This window comes from Vidua chalybeata, chromosome 8, assembly GCF_026979565.1.
Source record: "Vidua chalybeata isolate OUT-0048 chromosome 8, bVidCha1 merged haplotype, whole genome shotgun sequence".
Lineage (NCBI taxonomy): Eukaryota > Metazoa > Chordata > Aves > Passeriformes > Viduidae > Vidua > Vidua chalybeata.
The window spans coordinates 1,450,817-1,473,316 of NC_071537.1; the positions used below are offsets into that span (position 1 = coordinate 1,450,817).

The following is a 22,500-nucleotide window of genomic DNA, read 5'->3' on the forward strand; positions in this document are numbered from 1 at the left end:
AAAGAAAGAAAGGAAAAAAAAGGAGTATGCCATTTATGTTGTTCTTGCATATTTTATTCTGAGAAGAGTGCGGGATGCAAATTTCTAGTGAAAAGTGTGTTTTTCCAGTTAAGTGAGACCTTGTTTCCCCCAGAATAAAAACAGGGGTTTATCAGCAAATAAACTGGTCAGCAGATGTGGCAAAACATCTTGGAAACGGGTCAGAAAGGGGCATCCTTAGGTCAAGATGCAGCAAAATACCTTTACGATAATATTTTTTTCCCTCAGACAAATTTATTTATGTGCCCCTAATATAAAGGTTGTCAAAAATGTCACTGGATTGTCATTTCCCCCCCGCCCCAAAAAAAAATGAACAATATTACTTAGAAACAAGGTGCTCACCATAGTAACAGTCCCATTAAGCACATTACCTTTGAAACTCCAAACAGGTTAAATGCATATGAGTATTGATGGTATTCCCTATCGATACGGGGTTTTAAGTAAACTTGCCTGAAAGTTCATTAATAAAACGGGTGTGGGAGGCTGTATTTATAAAATCCTTTCCTTTTATCTTGATTGCATGGGTTTTTATTAAGGAGGGTGCAAAGGTTACGTGGGGCTGCATGTGTGGCAAGCCAGCCAACAAATCAAAGGAAAAATGAATTAAATTAAACTTGTTCCTCACAGGTCTGCAACGAGAGCAGGTGCTGAGGTCTGGGGCTCTGGGTGAAGATGAGCACACGACTCTGGATAAAAAAGTCATTTTCCTACACTGGTGGGGTTTTCCCACCTTCAATTCTTACCTTTTAATCTAAATCTCATCTACAAGCAGCAATGTCAAAAGTTACCAGGTTGGTCAAAATGTTTCTTAGATCAGGGTCAACTGATTCCTTTTATTTCATGGGGAGAAAAGGGATGTGATTTTGAGCAAATTCACTTTATAAAGAAGCCTCACATGCCAGTGGCTTTTAGAGCTGCTGATTTTAGAGTGAAGCTGCCCTGATTTCAGTCCAGCTGAAGTTATGTGCAAATATTTATCATGGAATCATGGAATGGTTTGGGTTGGAAGGGACCTCAAAGCCCCTCCAGTGCCACCTCTGCCATGGCAGGGACACCTCCCACTGTCCCAGGTGCTCCAACCTGGCCTTGGGCTCTTCCAGGGATCCAGGGGCAGCCACAGCTGCTCTGGGAATTCCATCCCAGCCCCTCCCCACCCTCACAGGCAGGAATTCCTTCCCAGTACCCCATCACCAAAACACAAACCCTTTCTTTCTAAAGAGAAGTCTGGAATAATTTGATAATATTCGATGATATTCCAAAAATTTGGAGTAATAAGATCCACAAATCTCTGCAGCTGTTTCAGAGTCTTGAATGTTGAATATCCTCAAATTGTCTGAGAACAAGTAAAAATATTGCCATTGCACAGGCGGGCACTGGCTGTGGACCTTCAACCCACTTTTACCTAAAAACATCCTACTTTATTTATAAAATGCTCCTTCATTCTAATTATGGCCTAGCTGTAATAATGTTAAGAATGCTGGCAAGAAAGGATTGTCCTGCTGGAAGCACAATTAATTTTTTAAAATAAATGACCCTTTCACTGCTTTCCCCATGGCAGGACAGACACACTGCTCTCTCCATCCTTAGACTCTTCCAAGGTCACAGCAGTGATGGACACCCTGACAGGCTCCACCAAAACCCCATCAACATCTGGAATCAGTGCTGCCAAAAAGGAAATTTGCACCTAAGAGGGCCTGAATTGCCCTAAATGGCCCACATCTGGCAGACAATTTACCCTATGAACTTCTGATTTATTCAAGAAATATGGATATTGATCTAGCACCGATATCCAACTGTGACGGACAAAAACTCTCTAACAGTTTGAAGTAAGAAATGTATGTTCATTGCGGCGCCGGGCAGCGTGTGTGATAGCTCCCAAATACACACTGCACCTTTCCAATGATTGCAGAGTCCTTTTATCCACACCAGAATTGAATACCCAAAACACAAACACATATTCATCCTTTAGTACATCCCATTCCTGCTTCCTATGCTAATCATTCCAATTATTAAGCATGCGTAGTTTGTTCCTTGAAATGGGCCGGTGGTCCCTTTCATGGGGAGGGGTCCCAAAATGAGGAAGTAAATGAAGTCTTCCTCATTTTGACCTTTCTACCTTTTCAATGCAAATATGAAATATTTTCAATGCAAATATGACAAATGAACCTTGGTAGAACTCCCATTCCCTGTCTTCATTTGGTTTCAGAACAGAGGAGGCCCACAATTGTCTTATGTTCCTAAAAGCTATTTGTCAGTTTTTATATTCTCCATTATAAACCCAGCTAACTAAACATTGTGTTGGCAAGCAATCAATTATTAGTTAACTACTAACTCTTAACTTCATCGAGGCCTACTTACAGAATCCCTTTATTTTTATAAACTCCACTAAGGCTTGTCTCTAACTAAAATCTTAGCTCCTCTAAAATCTCTAAATCTCTTAAAGTTTATGTTTCACTTCAATAAAAGTATTTAAGATACACTTAAAACCGCATGGGCTCCCACTGGAAATTATGGGAATTTTGGTCTGAATTCAACAGGAATTGGGTCAGGAATTCTGCAGATATGTCTGTCCAGAATGCATTTGTATTGATTTTTTTTTTTTTGTTTAGTTTTGTTTTTAAATACATATAGTTGATAGAAAGCAATGGGCCAACTGGGCTGGAAAAAGAATTGGAGGTATAAAAGTAACTGGGCTATTTTGGGGTTTTGCTGTTTCCATTTCTGAAGGTTGGGGAGGATTGATTTCTGTTTGCAGAAAATTGTAGGAAAGTATTGGATTGTAAAAATCCATTAGATGTCTCACAAAACAGTGACTTTCTGCTTATCAGAACTCCTCTCACATGAAATGGTAATAAAAGAAGATGCCAGTCTCTGGAATTTGAATTTTGAGTTGGCAGACAGAAATAGGAAAGCTTGTCAGCTCTCTGCACTTGAATCTGCCATGTCCAGATATGTGAAGTATGAACGTTTCCGAGCAGATTATTTCATATTTAACACTTTCTAAAAGCCTAAATAGAAATGTATTTGCATGTCTGATGAAGCTGCAGGGTTGAGAAAGGGAAAATCAGAAACATTTATCAACCTTTTTTTTTTCCCCTTAATGAATTGAACCTCTAGTACCGAATTCAGAGAATTTCACAAATTGCAGCAAAAATCAGAGGTGAAAATGACATTTTGTATTTGCCTAGGAAAGGGCAAGTCCTGCCTCCTCAGCAAGTGAACAGAGCAGCTCAAGACTGCAAAATATAAATACAGAATCCCACGAGTTGGGTGGGAAGGGACCTCAAAGCTCATCCAGTCCCACACAAGGACACATCCCACTGTCCCAGGTGCTCCCAGCCCCAGTGCCCAGCCTGGCCTTGGCCACTGCCAGGGATCCAGGGGCAGCCACAGCTGCTCTGGGAATTGCATCCCAGCCCTCCCCACCCTGCCAGGGTACAATCCCTGCCCAATCTCCCATCTATCCATGTCCATAGTTTATATAACCTGGTGGGTTCCCACTTTCCTAGATAAATTAATTGAATTTTCCATTTTTACAGGAAATAAGGAAACCATGGAGAGCTGATACTGGAACTCCTGGTCTCCCTGTTGGCTGAGTTTGCTGCTTTTCCTATTAAGGATGGTTATACTTTAACCATAAATATATATCTATATTTTATCTATATTATATCTATATCTATATTATATCTATATATTTATATATATATGTATCTATATCACCTATATCTATATAATCTATATCTATCTAATCTATATCTATATCTATATCTATATCTATATCTATATATCTCTATCTCTAAGATAAAGGAAGGAAATCCCAGGGACTGCTCCTTGAAGCAAAATCTAATCAAAAGTCTGATCTTAATGACACCTGAACAAAAAGGTCACCACAGGACTGACTAAATACACTGAAACTGAACATGTGCATGCCTGAAACATGAAAATATGTATTTTAAAAAGTTGCAGACAGTTTATCCACAAACTGCACCTGAAGATTCAAACCTTCCAGCTTTACTTGACAATATCTCAACCAAGTCAACTATTCTTACAATTTTTTTACTGTAATTTAAAGGAAAGGAAAAGAGATCTGTAATTCATTTTAGTAATGTGAATGCTTTTCTTTTTGAAATAATTTATATATATTTTTACATATTTTATATATATATAATATATTGAATATTTTTATATTAAAATATATATATTTATATATTGAAAAAGTCTATGGATAAATTGTATGTGGGAAAAATTTACTCTCAGGATATCATAATTAGGGTGAGCAGCACAGCCCCTGAAATCCCTTTTAAATGTAAGCATAATGTTGAATTTGTCATCTCATAAGCAGAAAAATGAACAGCCCCACAATCTTGTGATTTAAATATTCTGTCCACAAAAAAAAAAAAAAAAAATACTCTGGCCTTTGTTGAGTCACAGTCAGAAAATACAGAAAAAAAATTTACTTTTCTTAATTTGCTGCAAGCTGGGATTTTTTTATAGTTTAGAAAGTGCAAAAGGAGTAAAAGAGAGGTGCAAGTGCAGCTCCTGGGAGGGTGCAGAGTACTCAGGATGTGCTATGGAAGGGTTTTCTCCATGGGAGCTTCCCAGGGGGGAGATCCCAGAGCCCCAGGGAGGAGGGTGAGTCCAGGGACGGCTCCGACTCCATGGGGGTGACACCCAGAGTGAGGAGGTTCCTGATCCCAGAACTGGCATTTCCCCGTGCTCCCAGCAGTGTAAGAGTCTGGAGGAGCAGGAAATCACAGGGTAATTATTGATTACAGGCCTGGCTACGTCACCCAGGCACTGGAATGGAGCTGCTCCCAGCTCCTTTGAAGGCTCCCATTAGGTATGAGGTGTTTCATCAATATCCCCTCTTGGATGAATAACCTACATCATGCACGGGGGATTTCAGCTCTCCTCCCTGCTCTCCATCCCCAGCTGCTCCTCCTGGATCATCCTGCACAGCTGGGCTTTGCCTTTGGCTTGGAATGTGCCAGAATCATGGAATGGTTTAGGCTGGAAGGGACCTTGAAGTCCATCATGGTCCTGACACCTCCCACTGTCCCAGAAGCTCCAGCCTGGCCTTGGGCACTGCCAGGGATCCAGGGGCAGCCACAGCTGCTCTGGGTACCTGTGCCAGGGCTGCCCACCCTGCCAGGGAACAATTCCTGCCCAAAATCCAAAGCAAACTGATCCTCCTTCAGGTTAAAGCCATCAATGCCCCTAATGCCACTTCCAGACCTCTGAGCCTGACACAGGAATTCCCAGCTCAGGTAAGGAACAGGAGGACTGAGCTGGACTGAGGGAAAAGCTCAGCTTTGCTCCAGGCCTGCACCCTCAGGACAGGGACTGGATGGAGGAACTCCACCCTCAGGAATCCAAAGGACTCATCCAGCGAGGGCAGCGTGGCAGGCAAGGAGCAGAACCCGGGGCTGCTGTGGCTCCAATTTCCTCTGTCCTGTGCTCTAATGAGCCATCTGCTCTGCAAACACACAGCACAGCCACCCTGTGCCACCCTGTGCCACTGCCAACACACAGCACAGCCACCCTGTGCCACCCTGTGCCACCCTGTGCCACTGCCAACACACAGCACAGCCACCCTGTGCCACCCTGTGCCACCCTGTGCCACTGCAAACACACAGCACAGCCACGCTGTGCCACCCTGTGCCACCCTGTGCCACTGCAAACACACAGCACAGCCACCCTGTGCCACCCTGTGCCACTGCCAACACACAGCACAGCCACCCTGTGCCACCCTGTGCCACCCTGTGCCACTGCCAACACACAGCACAGCCACCCTGTGCCACCCTGTGCCACTGCCAACACACAGCACAGCCACCCTGTGCCACCCTGTGCCACTGCAAACACACAGCACAGCCACCCTGTGCCACCCTGTGCCACTGCAAACACACAGCACAGCCACCCTGTGCCACCCTGTGCGACTGCAAGGGCACAGCACAGCCACCCTGTGCCACCCTGTGCCACTGCCAACACACAGCACAGCCACCCTGTGCCACCCTGTGCCACTGCCAACACACAGCACAGCCACCCTGTGCCACCCTGTGCCACCCTGTGCACCCTGTGCCACTGCCAACACACAGCACAGCCACCCTGTGCCACCCTGTGCCACCCTGTGCCACTGCAAACACACAGCACAGCCACCCTGTGCCACCCTGTGCCACCCTGTGCCACTGCCAACACACAGCACAGCCACCCTGTGCCACCCTGTGCCACCCTGTGCCACCCTGTGCCACTGCAAACACACAGCACAGCCACCCTGTGCCACCCTGTGCCACTGCAAGGGCACAGCACAGCCACCCTGTGCCACCCTGTGCCACCCTGTGCCACTGCCAACACACAGCACAGCCACCCTGTGCCACCCTGTGCCACTGCCAACACACAGCACAGCCACCCTGTGCCACCCTGTGCCACCCTGTGCCACCCTGTGCCACTGCAAACACACAGCACAGCCACCCTGTGCCACCCTGTGCCACCCTGTGCCACTGCAAACACACAGCACAGCCACCCTGTGCCACCCTGTGCCACCCTGTGCCACCCTGTGCCACTGCAAGGGCACAGCACAGCCACCCTGTGCCACCCTGTGCCACTGCAAGGGCACAGCACAGCCACCCTGTGCCACCCTGTGCCACCCTGTGCCACTGCCAACACACAGCACAGCCACCCTGTGCCACCCTGTGCCACCCTGTGCCACCCTGTGCCACTGCAAACACACAGCACAGCCACCCTGTGCCACCCTGTGCCACCCTGTGCCACCCTGTGCCACCCTGTGCCACTGCAAGGGCACAGCACAGCCACCCTGTGCCACCCTGTGCCACTGCAAGGGCACAGCACAGCCACCCTGTGCCACCCTGTGCCACCCTGTGCCACCCTGTGCCACTGCCAACACACAGCACAGCCACCCTGTGCCACCCTGTGCCACCCTGTGCCACCCTGTGCCACTGCAAACACACAGCACAGCCACCCTGTGCCACCCTGTGCCACCCTGTGCCACTGCAAACACACAGCACAGCCACCCTGTGCCACCCAACCACAAAAGGAGGGCAGGAAATTCAGGAGTGGCCAAGTCAGCATTGCCTTCCCTGTGTCCCAGACCCACAAATCACCCACCCCAGCCCTCAAAAAAAATTACAGTCCAATTTTTTATGTAAAAAAAAAAAAAGGTTAAAAAAAAAAATAAAGGAGCTAATGACCTGGATACATTAAGGGCAATCAATCATTTCCCATTAGGAATGTTCAGGGGTTTTTCTGAGATGTCCCACTCAGGGGAGTGGGAAAACCTGACTCCCTCTTTGCTCAGTGAAATTCCACACTCAATGCTGGCCATGACACAGGTTGTTAAAATTACTTATAATAATATATAAAATAGAAAATAGATTAATATAAAACATCAATTATTAATATAATTTATTAATTATATAATTATATAAATAGAAAATATATTTATAATAATAATTATTCCATATTTTCAATTATGTTTAAAAATAAATGTATTGGCTGTATATAACTTGGAGAGCCAGTAAGGGAGAGCTCCTGGAGGGGCTGGGAAACCCAACTTTTCCCTCTCCACAACTCCCTGACAGGGAGTCAGGTGGGGGTCGGGCTCTGCTCCAGGGACAGGATTTGGGGAAATGGCCTCAAACTGCGCCAGGGAGGTTTAAACTGGAGGTTAGGGAAGATTTCTTCATGGAAAAGCTGCCCAGGCCTGGCACAGTGACTCCAGGGCGGTGGTGGAGCCACCATCCCTGGTAACTTTCAAAAACCACGTGGATGTGGCACGTGGGGACGTGGATGAGTGGTGGGCATGGTGCTGCTGCTGGGAACGCTTGGGCTGCATGATCTTAAAGGTCTTTTCCAACCCTCATGGTTCTGTGATTCCATGATTCTCCTGCCTGCCTCAAGATCATTCACATTCCTCCTTTGCCAATGCCAAGTTACGAGAGGAATGGTTGATTTTGTATTTTAAGTGCTTTTAGACACATTTACCCCGTTTAATTTAGAACATTAAAGGCACTTTAGAAAAATTCAAGATTAAGAAGCCACTGAAAGAGCAGATACTGAATTTTTATAGAATTTCTTAATGAATATAAAGCAGATCATCTCTTCTTTCTGAATGTGCGAATCTCTCTGCTTTTGTTATGTCAGAGTTGGCTGTCACGATTTTTCTCTCCACAAGGAACGATGTCTTCAAAGATGGCACAAAAGCAGCTGCAGAAAACTGACCATGAATTCAGAAGTGTTTCATCCCGAAAGCACTTTACACATTCTTTTTGTTGGATGAGGAACCTTTTTAATGTGTTTTTTTGGCATAAGCAAAACCCTTCCAGTCCCCAGATGAAGTTAGTGCAGAAAAATAAAATAAAATTTGATGTAAGCACTGATTAGGAAGAAATTATGCAACAGTCAGTCCTGATTACAAAAACACTTGAGTATGGAATTTGAATCCCCTCTCAAAGAGCAACACTGCAGATAGTCACATTTGCAGGGAAGGGGGGAAAAAGGGCCACAGGTTTTGGTGATCATGGAATCACAGAATTCCAGCCTGGTTTGGGTTGTAGAGACCTGAAAGCTCATCCAATTCCACCCCTGCCATGGGCAGGGACACCTCCCACTGCCCCAGACTGCTCAGGGCCCCACTTGAAAAGCTGCTGCTGAACAGAAATGTCAGAAAATCAGAGTGATGAGAAAAAGCCTTCCTGGCTTTGGATCCTCAGCTCTCACTGATGTTTGTTCTGTGTTTTTAAGTGCCTGGAGAAATGAGCAGGCACTTTCAAATGTAAATGTGTAAAAGCAAATAAATACCAAATTCCTAATTTAGCAAAACTGCAATTCTGATGTGCAGATAAACTGAAGTGCAATCCACCATAATTTGATTTTTACATCACCTTTCTCCAAAATAACTTTTAAAACCAGTTCCTTCCAATTTTTGACATCTATTTCCACATTCCTTCCAACATAAATTTTTTTCAGTTCTATGAAAGTATTAGTGGGAGAAAGTGACAGAGGAACAGAAACGCTCTCACATCGTTGTGATTTGAGCCAATTAATTCCTCATTAGCATTTCCATGATGTAGGATGTAAAACACACACACACACACACACACCTGGGCCAGGCCAGGAGCGAATGAGGGAGCTGAATTAAAACAAGCTGGATGTGCAGGTGCTGGAATGAGACCCCTGCCCAGCGCCCAGCCCGTGCTGTGCTGGTCACACCCAAACCCCTGAGGAGCAGAGTGTGGGAACCCAGGACACCCCTCTGGCTGCCCTGGCTGCTCCAGACCCTGGCAGGGGGCTCACAGACCCTGGCACCAAGTCAAAAACACCTGTGGCTTCCATTTCAGCCCATGGGAAAAGCTGCCAACTCTGTGTGAGGAATTACAGCCACAAGGGTTTGAGCAGTGTGGGAGTTGAGTTAACACAGGGTGAAAAAGTAGAAATTTGGGGTTCAGGGGTACAAGATGGAAGGATTTGGGCGTGTCCTGACCTTCTTCTCCTTCTCCTTGCCCTCCATGTCTCGCTGTGCTGGTGACACTTTTCTGTTGGTTTCAGGCACAGACACACTGCCCAACATCAATGACAGACATTGGCACGTTATTGTAACCACGGCACACGGAGTTTTGGGTATATAATGTGGGAGCTGCCCAAGGCTCGGGGCAGATGGCCATGGCTGCCTTGCTGAGAGGATCTCGGCAGGTCAGAGAGAGAATGTTTAGATAAGAAGAAATAAACAACCTTGAAAAAGCAGTTGGATGCATTCCAGACCTCTTCATTGGCGGCTCGGGCTGGGGGAAAAAGGACTTTTACAATCTTGGGGTCATCAAGACTTCACAGAGACACAGACCCCCAGTGCCCCCCCTCACCAGACACGGTGCTGCAGGGACCCTCAGCTGATGCTCACAGCCACCAGCCACGTCCCAGCCCTGCCACAGCTCCTGGCTGGGTTCTGAGCTTGGATGGCGCTGAAGAACTTTCCTTCCTTTGCTCAGAAATCCAAGGGTGGTGGCTGTTTCCCTCAAGAAGCTTCCTGTTAACAAACATCCTTATTTTTCCTCTTTTAGAAGCTTTTCAGTGCCTTGCAGTGCTGCCTGCACAGGAAGGTTGTGCCCTAGGGATGGACCAAGGTCTTCTACAAACTCAAACCCCTCAGGGCTGAGCCCCAAACCAGCAGCTAAAGACCAGCAGTGCTTACACCAAGGAATTTCATTCACAAAGCTAAAAAGAATTCAGGAGCCCATTTAGGAAAACTAATGAAAACGGAAAAAAAAAAGTTGTATTTATATATTTTTTATAATGTTTTGTCTGTAAAATTGAATGTTTTATAATCTTCTGGTGGATAATCTGGGAAGGAGAATTCCCCTGCTGCTGTAGGAGCAGCAGCAGCAGCAGTGATATTTCCTAACCAGCTTTGCCCATTCACATCCACCTCAAAGTTTCCACAACTTCATTTTACCCCAATTAATAAAAAAAATTCCTCAGTCCCTCCCTGGAACCTGACTGTGAAAGATTTGGCACTGGGGAATGTGCATAACATGGGAGAGCAAGTGCAGAAGATGCTGATGGAAACAAAGCTGCTGTTATTATTATTATTATTATTATTATTATTATTATTATTAAAGATATTGGGACCCATTTAATTTCGAATGATCAGTTTCTGTTATAAGGCCTTCAGGAACACAGCTCATAAATGGGGAACGGTGAGGAGGAACTTTTCTCAGGTGCTGCTTTTATCTAAATTCATAAATAGAACAACTTTGTGGTAACAATGCTCTTTGTATTAAAATATTATCTATGACAACTTTGAGGAATAAAACCACAGCAACCTCACACAGCCTATGCCTGACTGCTTCCCTGGCACTTTTCTCCTGACAGGGACACAGAACCACAGAATCTGACTGAGATTGGAAAATTCCATCAATTCCAACAGTTCCCCAGCACTGCCGAGGCCACCCATGTCCCCAAGTGCCACATCCAAAGGCTTTTAAATGCCCCCAGGGATGGGGACTCCAGCACTGCCCAGGGCAGCTGTGCCAGGGCTGGACAACCCTTTCCAGGCAGAAATTCTCCCAAATCTCCAACCTAAACCTCTGCTGATGCCATGTGAGGCCATTTCCACTCTTCTTAGGAGCAGAGCCAGAGCCCCCCTGGCTGCCCCCTCCTGTCAGGGAGCTGTAGAGAGTGATGCCAAAGCCTCAACCTCCCCCCTCTTGGTGGCCCAAAGCTACTTTAGGTAGCCACAGCTCACGGAGCAGCTCACACCCCTTCAGGTGTGTTCACACCCCGACCCTTCAGTGCCGGCAGCTGAGCCACATTGTTTTACAGAGCAAGGAGGAGGGAGACGGGAGCCAGAGGCTGGTGGCAGAGGGCAGGGAGGGTGGCACTGACCTCTCTGGAGCAGGGGGTGGTGGAAGGCTGGCACGGGCAGGGTCCCTGTGGTCGCTGGCTCACAGAAGTAGGCTCGGAGCCAGGCCGTGCACTGCTGCAGGGGCTCCGGCATCTCCTCGGCCCCCTCGCACACCTCGCAAGCCACCGAGGGCTCTGCCCTGCTGAGACACAGAAAAGTGCAAGGTTACAGTGGTAAAAGTGGCAAAACCAGGCTGGACAGGGCTCTGGACAACCTGGTCCCTTCAGTGGAACAACACGGGCTTGAAGGTCCCTTCCAGGCAAAACAACTCTGTGATAAAACCGAGCATTCACACTCAGCATCGGCAAAATAAAAACCTCAAAACATTTAACCTGGACTCAGACATTTATTCTTCCCAGAGAAAAGTGAGGGGATTCCTCAGAGCAGTGACAAAAACTCACCCTGATCAGCTCCACGCAGTGTTATAAACACCTGTAAGAAAACCCACGGAAGATGGGCACGAGGGAACAGCCACGTGGGAAATGTCAGGGAGCAAGAACACCAGCCAAGCCCACGGTGGGTGACACATCCTTGTGCTTCCAGGAGGGACAGAGGTGAGACTCCTCCTCTGTGTCCCCTGGGGGTGCAGTCCCTTGTTCCCAGGCCATCCCTGGGGAGGGAGGGAAGGAAGCAGCTCCCCGCTTCCTCCAGCGCCGTGGCAGTCTCTGCTTCCCTCCCCTGATTGAATTGGAAGGAAGCAATTGAGAATTCATTTGATTTTCAATGGCAGCTCGTGCTTGCAGGGGCTGAGGAGCAAAGTGAGCGAACAGAATGCACCTGTAAATAAAAATGTGCTTCTTCCCTCGCTCCTTCTTTTTTGCTTTCCCCTCTGGAAGAGCAAGGTGTGGAGGAGAGTGGCGAAGAAGGAAACCCTGGATTTGCACGTGTCCAGCTGTGTTTTCCAAGCTGGATGTTTCCAGGGGTGCAGAGCAGTGCTGGGAAGGGGGTGGTGGTGCTCTCCTGGTGTTTCCCAAGGCTGGGGTGTGCTGGGGGGGGTTCTCTCAGAACTGCAGAGACCTGTGTGAGGACAGCAGTAAACACACAGCCCATCAGCACTGCATCCAAGGGAAATGATGGACACGACATCAAGGGTGGTGCCAGAACATCACCAGCAATCTTCTCGTATCCAGAACCCTCACCACCACTCCAAAGGTTTCCTGATTCCTGCAGCTTTTTCTCCCAGCTGGAAACAGAGCCAGAAGTTCCTCAGTGCTAGACCTCAACAGCAGAGTCTTCTGCTGAGAGGCTGGATGTGCCCCAAAGCAAGAAAATGAAGAGAAAACTGTGCCAACATCAAAAATACGTGTGAACCTGAGACAAGGGAAGAGAAAACCAGAGTGACTGTGCCAGCCAGGGGACAGAGCAAACCAAGCCCAACTCCTGAGCCTGCTGCGAGGAGGGGAAAGGATTTCGTGAGACTCCTCTGAGCAAAATCCAAAGCAAACGAACCAAGTGGGGCTGCAGGAACAGCATCAAAGAGCCCAGCTCTGCTTTCACCACGGGGCAGCTGTGCAGAGACCCAAGACCTGCAGAGCCTGGCCCAGCCCAGAGGAGCCCTGGATGGGACTGGGATGTGCCCAGGGCTGGGGCAGGGATCCTGCCATTCCCCCAGCCCCGACTCAGCTCCTGATTCATTGTGAACCACTGAAGGTTCTAATTACTGCTGGGGAAGTGGAGGGATGCAGAGAAGGACAATTAAAGCACTCCAGCAGCTGCCCAGGAGTCCATGGCTTGGAGCAGGGGCAAAACCAATCTGCAGAATCAGCTTTGCATCCAGTTTGGTAGGAGTTAAGTGCAATTTTATTTCTCTCTCCATTTATTTATCAAATTGATGCTTTTGACTTTCCTTTATGCATGTGAGGTAGGATCAAGTTGCTTTTTAAACCTGTTTATGCTGTTTTCCTGATTAATAATATCTCTGCTTAAAGAAGAAGAATGAGAATCCATGCACAAACTTTTGTGCACAAATCCCCACGAGGTGGACTTCAAACCAAGCTCCCAACACCACGGATAATCCCTTATTTCACACAGGTACAACACAGCAGAATATGGCTCTGTTTTACTATGAATTGTTAGAGCTACAACAAAATAATAATGAGAGAGTATAATAACAACAACTCCTCTGAAACCTGGGAGAGAAGTGGGGAGACTTTTCTGCTCCATTTATCCAGAAGAGCACGAAGAGTGCTCAAAGCTATGGTTTCCTTATGTTTTTCACATCATCCTGTTTCCCATTCTTGGGAGTCTGGAAGTCATTTGGGCTGAAAACACCAATAAAACAGAAAAACTCCATCTCCTGGCTCTGGCAGCAGCAGCTCTGGGCTCTGCCTCCAGCTGCTGACAGGGACCAGCCCAAGGGCACCCAGCCACCATCAGTCACCCCCAAAACAAGTGGGGAGCAGCCAGGGAGACTCTGGGAGCACCTCCCAGGGCCTGAAGGGGCTCCAGGAGAGCTGGAGAAGGACTGGGGACAAAGGATGGAGGGACAGGACCCAGGGAATGGCTCCCACTGCCAGAGGGCAGGGATGGATGGGAGATTGGGAATTGGGAATTGTTCCCTGGCAGGGTGGGCAGCCCTGGCACAGGGTGAATTCCCAGAGCAGCTGTGGCTGCCCCTGGATCCCTGGCAGTGCCCAAGGCCAGGCTGGACACTGGGGCTGGAGCACCTGGGACAGTGGGAGGTGTCCCTGCCATGGCAGGGGTGGCACTGGGTGGGATTTAAGGTTCTATTCTGATCCAAACCATCCCACACACATTCCTCACTTCTCCAGGTGCTCCCTGGCAGGAGCGTTTGGATAGAATTTATTTTTCATTTTCTTTTTAATTGCTGCCTTTAATCACAGTGCCCTGCCACTGCTGAACATCTCCAGATGTTTTTGGTGGGGCCATTCCCCCAGCAATTCAACACCAGAGGCTTTCCCAACACCTGCCACCTCCAAGGCCACCCCCACCTTGGCCAGGAAAGGGAATGCTTTGCAGGGCAGAAATGAATTTGCTCTCCAGGAATGCTCTTTTCCTGCAGGACACACACTCCACGTGCCAACACACACACCCAGAGCTTCACACTGGCAGGGAGCTGCAAAAAAAGGAAAACCTTCACATGAATTTTGCTTGGCTAGAGATGGCGACGGCTATTCCTGGGAATCTGACAGCTTTAATAGGGAAAAAGAAGGCACATAACTCATGCATGGGTGTCTTCTGCTGGCCCTCCTCCCCTCCCTGCCCTTCCCTCCTCCCCTTTCCCTCTCCAAACTTGCATAGCAGAACTTCCACAAGCTACCTCGGCATTAAATATCCCACTGAAAACACCAGCTGCCTTTTAAAGGATTTTCTCAGGCTTCAAAGCCTTAAGGGCCTTTCAAAGAGCAGAGTCCAAGTGGTCTCAAAACCTTGGTAAGAGGAGCAGAGGAGTTACATCATGGGAAATTCCCCCTCTGGAAGGAAATCCCTCTGCTCAGTGTCGGATTTCTTGGAAGGTTTCTCAACGCCCAACTCCAGGCACGGATCTTTGGGCACCTCTGAGTCAAGATGGACAGGAACAAGCTGGAATTTAGAGAAAAAAACCACACACCTGAGAGTCACACAAACTACCTGGGCCTAAACTTGAGGAATGAAAAAGCAAAAAAAGGGCCTTTCTTAATGCCCTGCCCTGGGTGACCCCCAAGGAAAGGGTGGCAGAGGCACCAGCAGCACAGGGTGCTGGCCAAAGTGGCCATTCACTGTTTGCCCTGTGGAAAGTTTAACTCCTAAACTCGTGACCAACAAGATGCAATTTTACTTTTACACAGGAAAGTAACACAAGTGTGTTCATTGAAAAATAAAAAACCCAAATCCCAATCAAAATGTGTAAGAAATATGACTGCTTTGTTAAATCTGACTGCTTTGTTTTCACCCTGGAGAATTTTTTATTTTTTCCTTAAAAAGTACCAATGCCTTGTTTTTTTAATTTTTTTTTCAGTGGGGCTGGAATCATGAGGAACACTTATTTAAACCACATTAATATTATTTAAATCACTTCCACTTTCATCAGAGTGTGTCACTGCACTTGTTTTCATTCCTGAATTATGCTGGGGGCTGCCTGGCATCTCAAAAAATTTGAAGTGGAGAGTTTTGTATTTTTACCTGGTCAACAACCAATTGCTACTGTTGGGGTTTAGTGTGCATTTTATCTTTTCCTCTTTTTATTTTCTTTTTTCTTTCTTTTCTTTTTTTCTTTTCTTTTCTTTTCTTTTCTTTTCTTTTCTTTTCTTTTCTTTTCTTTTCTTTTCTTTTCTTTTCTTTTCTTTTCTTTTCTTTTCTTTTCTTTTCTTTTCTTTTCTTTTCTTTTCTTTTCTTTTTTCTCTTTTCTTTTTTCTTTTTTTTTTTCTTTTCTTCTATTTTTATTTTTTTTATTTTATTTTATTTTATTTTATTTTATTTTATTTTATTTTATTTTTTAACCCAGAAGTTTTTCGTTTGCAGTAATGTGGTGCCCTCTAATATGTCAGCAGTGTCACAAGTCTGTCACATGTCTGCCTTCACTTTTTGGGGATATTTGGGGTAAATGGATATTCAGCTCCACACGACCAACATGGCTTTACAGTGGGATGCTTCATTAAAACCACAAACTGCTCAATCAGAAATAAAAGCTCGTTTTAAGCTACCTAAAGGCATCTAGAAAGAAATGTATCTTTTTTTTTTTTCCAGTTGGATGCGCCTCACAAAGAGCCTTTGTTCAGGCCAGGTACCCACTGCTGCTGCTGCACATCTCCAGCCCGTGGTGGTGAGGTCCAAGAGAGCCCCAGACCAATCCCAACGTGGGAATCCAGCCCAGGATTAGGGTTTTCACACCCCACAGCTATCCCACACCATTCCCCCTGCAATCCTCCCTACTCCTTTCCATTCCAGCCCTTTCCAGAGCCTGCCCAAGCCCGGGGGAGAGGTGTCCCTGCACCCGCACCCCTGAGCGGTGTCTTCCCAAAGCTCCATCCCAGCCCCGCTTCTCCTGACGTTTGGTGGGATGAAAGGAAGGAAAAGCTGGCTCTGGCAGAGGGGGAGGAAAGCAGCAGCAGCACCTGTTTCAGTTTAACAGGCTCCTTCCAAAGCCACTGCCAAGAACTGCAAGTTTCTAAGGCGCTTCCAAAATAAACATGTAAGCGGCGGATTGGCTTGGGGATCATCCCAAATAGCTCAGCCACGATGAAAACCAGAGAAATGCTGGGAGAAGCCATGTCCTGAAGTGGCAGGATGCTCATTATTTATTTCTGAGCTGCTTTTTGCCTCAGTCCTTCGGAAACTTAAGGGAAACAAGGTGGACCTTGAGCTGGGCTGAAAGGAAGGGGATGCAACACAAATCTGCTGGCACATTCCCTGGGGGAAAGCCAGGAGCTGGCAGCTTCCTTAGCACAAATAAATACCAGGAGAATGTCACAGCAGCTCCCATAACATATTTATAAAATAGATGTCTATTTATAAAATATTTTGTGTCTTTTAAGTGTAATTGATTGAATGTAACATCCAAAATCCCACCTCCACTGCCTGTAGCCACACACGCCTGAGTGTTTTATCCCTGGAAAATCACCTCACCTTCCAGTGCTTTGCCTAAGGAGAGGTTTAGAAACGGAGCCAGTGAAGAGAGCCCTTTACTTCAATTTTAAAATTTTCACCTTTTTTTTTTGTTTGTTTAAGACAGAAATAAAAAAAGCTCCTCAACTAAAAAAAGATTGCAACTCCTCCTAGCCTGCAGTCAATGAAGTGCCATTGATACATGTGGGCAGACTCAGATTACATTATTAATTCTAAATTATCAATTTTTAGGTGATGTTTCATAATTTAATATTTTGTCCTTTTGTGGTTTTTGGTTTTACCTTATTTTTATTTTTTTGTGCTTTTTTTTTTTTTTTTTTTTTTTTTTTTTTTGTGATTTTCTTCCCCAATGGTGGGAAGAGCTTGGTGACTGTCAGTGCAGAGCTCCATGACTGTCATTAGCATAGATAATTCTTAATATTTATATATTAAAAAAAAAAGTAAAATAGTTAATAACAGAGCTCCTAAACCAGAGTAAATTTTTACATTTGCAGGAGAAGTCACTGTTGATCCTCTAGGACCTGAGTGGTAACTCTTGCCAGGAAGTACATATGAGGGGCCAGAATAATTTCAAAATTATTGGTTCTTAAATGGCATTTTTTTGTTTTATCAGCACAATACAGAAGACAAGTTGTCACATTACTCTCACACACCTGAACTCATACCAGAAAAAAGTTGCACTATCTGAAAACTGAAGGCTGTCCTTTTCTTACAATTACACAGATCTGTGCTTATCTTGCCAAACTAATTTTCTCTTAGAGAAATAGCTGCTGTGTTACCTTGCAAAAGGAAGCATCAGTGATGGTTAGCACACAAAAATTAACATGAAAATGGGACTTATTATTTGGCTCCACAACAACACAGAGTGAGTCGACGTTTTTGCTGGAGCCTTCATTGTGAAATTAACTACAAATGTATTTTATCCACACCTAAATGTCATTTAAGCAGCCTTTCTTTGATAGATGAAGGCTAAAGCCACCCCAAAACTGCAGCTGAATTTTCTGGTCTCTAATGACTCCAAACCGATTAGGGGATGCAGAGCAATCTCGTTAAATTTTATTCCAAAGCTTACCACACTGGTGTTTTCTCTTATTTTTCTATCAATGAAGCCCAGGAGGTTTAAGGACAATTCATTATGTATGAGACCCAACTTACAGTGCTTGACTGTTGATTAATAGCAAAGTTTGCTGGGTGTACATTTGCAGCATTAGATGCATACAATATGCTAACTTATTCTTCCACCCAAGCTAATTATTTACCAAAATGACTACTTGAGACTACAATTTATTAAATGCATGCATCCAGTCTCGATTTGGCCCCAAAAGACAGCCCGGAATGAAGATCTTTTACTTGATGTGACAACTTCTGGAAACAGTGTTATTAATATTGTAAATGTGGCAAATAAAGAGTTCAAATAGCCGGGTGGCTCTGCTGCATTTCTTCCCCACAGCTGAATCAACGAACAAAGCGCCTTTTTAGGTTTAAAATTCATGGCCAAGCACATCCTGACATAGTTTAATTTAGCTGCTTATAAATGAAGTGGCTCTATGATGGGATGGAGAGATTAAAAAAGGGATGAGAGCTGCAATAAACAGCAATAACCCCCAATTCCCGTCGAACAGCCCCGACACTGCTCCTTTTAAGACCTATTAAGAAAAAATTGATGCATTTAGGGAAGGACACAAGAAATTGGAGCTGAGTCAGACTTAGTCCTTGTCATACAACCTGCGCAATGTTTTCCTTATTCTGTTTTTATCTCTTCTGGAGGATGCAAATTCTTACAGATCTCACTGGTGAGAAATTCTGCATCCTCTCTTTAACCCTGGGAAAGAAGCACCTGCACAGAGATTTGGGCATCATATACCTGATATAAATTCCAAATAAATAATATAACAAATAAATAGATAATTAATTACATAATATGTTAATAGATTAAATTATTGATACAATAAGTAATAAATAAACACATCTCTTGAGTAAATACAAAGATATCAAATTGGTGTCATTTTGTCCCCAACTTTTGCAATTAATGACATTAAATTGGGGGCCAAACTGGGCTTGCCCAGGCCCATGATCCCTGCAAAGCTGCTTCCTGCTTATTCCCTGCTCCTGGTGTGCACCAGCAAACAGTTCAAAGGACGGAGTGAGACTCCTGTCTCCACATGCCAAGATAAGGAAAATCAATGTCAATGCCCAAAAGACTCAAGTGATAGCACTGAAGGTCATTAAATGCTACTCACTGCCCTGGACCATTAAAGTTTTGATTGGAATCCTATACAGGGAGACACAGATTTCAAACAAGATCCTGCCCTGGGATGTGGCACTGCGAGACCACGGCGGTGACTTCCCGAGGAGCACCTGAAACACATCCAAGGAAAACAATGCTCTGTGTGTGTGGGCTTGGCTCCCTTTCCCTGAGCATTTCTTGTGTTTTCACAGCAGTGAATCCCATTAGCAACAAAGATCTCTGTTAAAGCAACAGCCAGGTGGAAGGACAGCCACCAAGTTCTGGTTCTTAAACCACCTCAATCTTCTCCGGTGCCTCCCAGTGCCCTTTGTTGCCTGCTCCATGCCACCCTTCTTCCCTCAATCCCCTGACTGCTTTGTGGTGGAAGGGACATTAAACATGATCTTGTTCCACCCCTGCCATGGGCAGGGACACCTTCCACCGTCCCAGGCTGCTCCTGGCCCCATCCAACCTGGCCTTGGGCACTGCCAGGGTGCCAAGGGCAGCCACAGCTGCTCTGTGCCGTGGCCTCACCATCCTCACAGGAAGAATTTCTCCCCAATATTCCATCTTCCCTTTGGCAGTTTGAAGCCATTCCCCTTTTCCTGTTGCTCCTGTCCACAGTCCTCTCCTTAGGCCACCTATAAAGTTCTGCCCTTTTCCTCTGCTGGCCACCACCACCCTGCTGACCTCACGTGGTCTGGAGCATCTTCGGGCTGCTCAGTCTGACCTTACTGCTCTGCTGAAGATTTCCTGCTCCACCTCCACGCTGGTCACCCATTCCAGTGCTGCTTTCTTCCTGTTTCCCACCCACAGCCTTGCCAGACTAATTCCTGGTCTCTCCAGATTTCATCCTGCACGTTTCGACCTCATCTGTGTTAGCAGGAATCATCCAGGCCAAGACAACCACAGTCAGCTCTGGTGCTCATCAGCACCGGCAGCTCTATCAGCTCAGAGACCTTCCCTGGAGAGACCCACTCCCCTCCATCAATGAAACCCTTCAAACACCAACAGCTGGGCCCTACTGAGACAGCACAAATACCCCTAATACCAGAGTGACCCCTTCACAAATACTTCCCTTTCAAATCAGTAGGTTTGGCAGCAGAACGGCCGGAGAATTTGCCGAAAAGTTAAAAAAAAAAACCATTTTCTGTGCATCTTCTGTGTTGGGAAGGACCACCCTGTTCTAGATTGAGAACGGGGGAGATTGAGCACACCCTGAACCAGCAACAAGCGAGCAGATGCTTCACATTAAATGTTTTAAAGCAGGAAGCAGAACTGGAGCCAAGTTCCAAGCGGCAGCACACTCTGCCCGAGATGTTCGGCAACATTAAGCATAGGTGATATCATCAGCTCCAGCTTTAATTAGGTTAGAAGAAAGTCAGTTAATTTTAGCACTTACAAGAAATTGTTGCAAAACATTTTTTCTTATATAAAAGAAGTCTCCCATCAGACCTGGGAGGTCGGTTTTATCACAGGCAATTAACTGTGTTAGGGCTGGCTGCAGGGGACCCTTAAACCGCACATCGCATTCCCTGCGCTGCGCCGCTGTCCCCACTGCTTTTGGGGATCCACCACCATCCCCAGAACTCTGCAGTGCTGCTTTTGGGGATTCACCACCATCCCCAGCCCTCTGCAGTGCTGCTTTTGGGGATTCACCACCATCCCCAGCCCTCTGCAACGCTGGTTTTGGGATTCACCATCATCCCCTGCCCACTGCAGTGCTGCTTTTGGGGATCCACCACCATCCCCAGCCCTCTGCAGTGCTGCTTTTGGGGATTCACCACCACCCCCAGCCCTCTGCAGTGCTGGTTTTGGGGATTCACCACCATCCCCAGCCCTCTGCAATGGCCACAAACCCACCAGCCCTACTCAGCACCCTGCCTTGCAGTGATAACCCATCTGCTAACTGGTATCTGAAGTCAAATTTACATTTTTTGCTACGTATCTCAGATAGCTATAATCCCAATTATGCATGGATTAAAAAAAAAAAAAAATCCACCAAGCCTAAGGGAGTTAAAATACACATTACAACCCTTACACTGCAAGACCCAGGTCTCTGATCTGGTGCACAGGGACACTGAAGGACAAAAACTTAAGGCTGAATTATTGGAACTGGGCCCTGACTTTGGATGTCCACCTTGACGTGCGTCAGTGCATGAATTCCAGATGACAGTGAGCACCAAGAATTATAATCAACAGCACCTGCAGATCCTCCAGCCCATTAAAATGAATTAAGATACAGATAAATCAGGAACCTCTGAAGAATTCAACTTGCCAGGACGTTTTTCAAAGCGAGTTCCCAGTGTGGGTGTAAAGTCTGTGACCCCTGAGCATCTCCTGCTGAAGTGAGTCCAGAGGCCACAAAGATGCTCCAGGACTGGAGCCCCTCTGCTCTGGAGCCAGGCTGGGAGAGCTGGGGGTGTTCACCTGGAGAACAGAACACTCTGGGGACACCTTAGAGCATCTCAGAAAAACAAATGAATCCCAATGAAAACAGCACAGTTAACAGAGATCTCCAAAGTCTTTCTGCAGGGCTTTGAGGTTGCTGCCACACACACCAGCAGGATCTCCCCCAGAATGGCATCACCAGTCAAGAACTGGCTATTACCAATCTGGCCTCAACCACAAAAATACAAAAGAATAAAGAGTATTTTCCTTCATTTGGATCAAACTGGTGTGGAGTTTGCTCTTCCCAACACTCCCCAGCGCCTCGGTCCCCTCTGGGCAGGCTCTGGCAGGATGGGCCCTTCTGCAGGTGCCAAGAGAGCCCTCCCCTGCCACAGGCCATCCCTGCATCCTCTGCATCCAGGAGGAAAAGCTTTTTCTCTCAGGTAACCAAGCAGGACCCAACACTGGATTGGAAAGCCAGCAGGGCACATCAATAAAACCAATAAAAATACTGTTTCAAAAAGTGCTGTTATAATTAACTGAAATAAGAGTCTATAAACTGCCACCTCAGAAGGAGCTTGTTAAAGGCTGAGCATAGGAACTGTAACTTAAACACCCTCTGCCCTCCATGGACCAGCCTGGCCACAGCATGGCTCTTGCTTCTCCCATCTTCCCACAAACCTTGGGATCCCGGGGGATGCCTCATCGCTGGATCCAGGAGTTTTGGAACTTCTCTGTGCAGAGGTGCTGCCCTGGGGTGGAGAGCTGCTGTGACCTTAAAATCACATCTGAACCTCCTTGCAGAGGACAAAGTGGGATCCAGGGATTTACAGCCCTGGCACTGCCACATCGAAATTCTGGGATG

General features: G+C 46.3%; 1 protein-coding gene across 8 annotated transcripts in view; it reads right to left on the reverse strand.

The window, feature by feature from the left end:
* Positions 1-22,500, reverse strand: part of MGMT (O-6-methylguanine-DNA methyltransferase) — a 143,160-nt gene that overhangs the window by 23,520 nt on the left and 97,140 nt on the right. For 6 of the 8 annotated variants that reach the window (XM_053949123.1, XM_053949127.1, XM_053949121.1 and 3 more), the window contains exon 5: positions 11,434-11,594. In XM_053949123.1, coding sequence (XP_053805098.1) covers positions 11,434-11,594 — 161 coding nt within the window. The remainder of the gene's footprint in view (positions 1-11,433; positions 11,595-22,500) is intronic. The other 2 variants (XM_053949124.1, XM_053949122.1) reach the window with 1 other exon arrangement.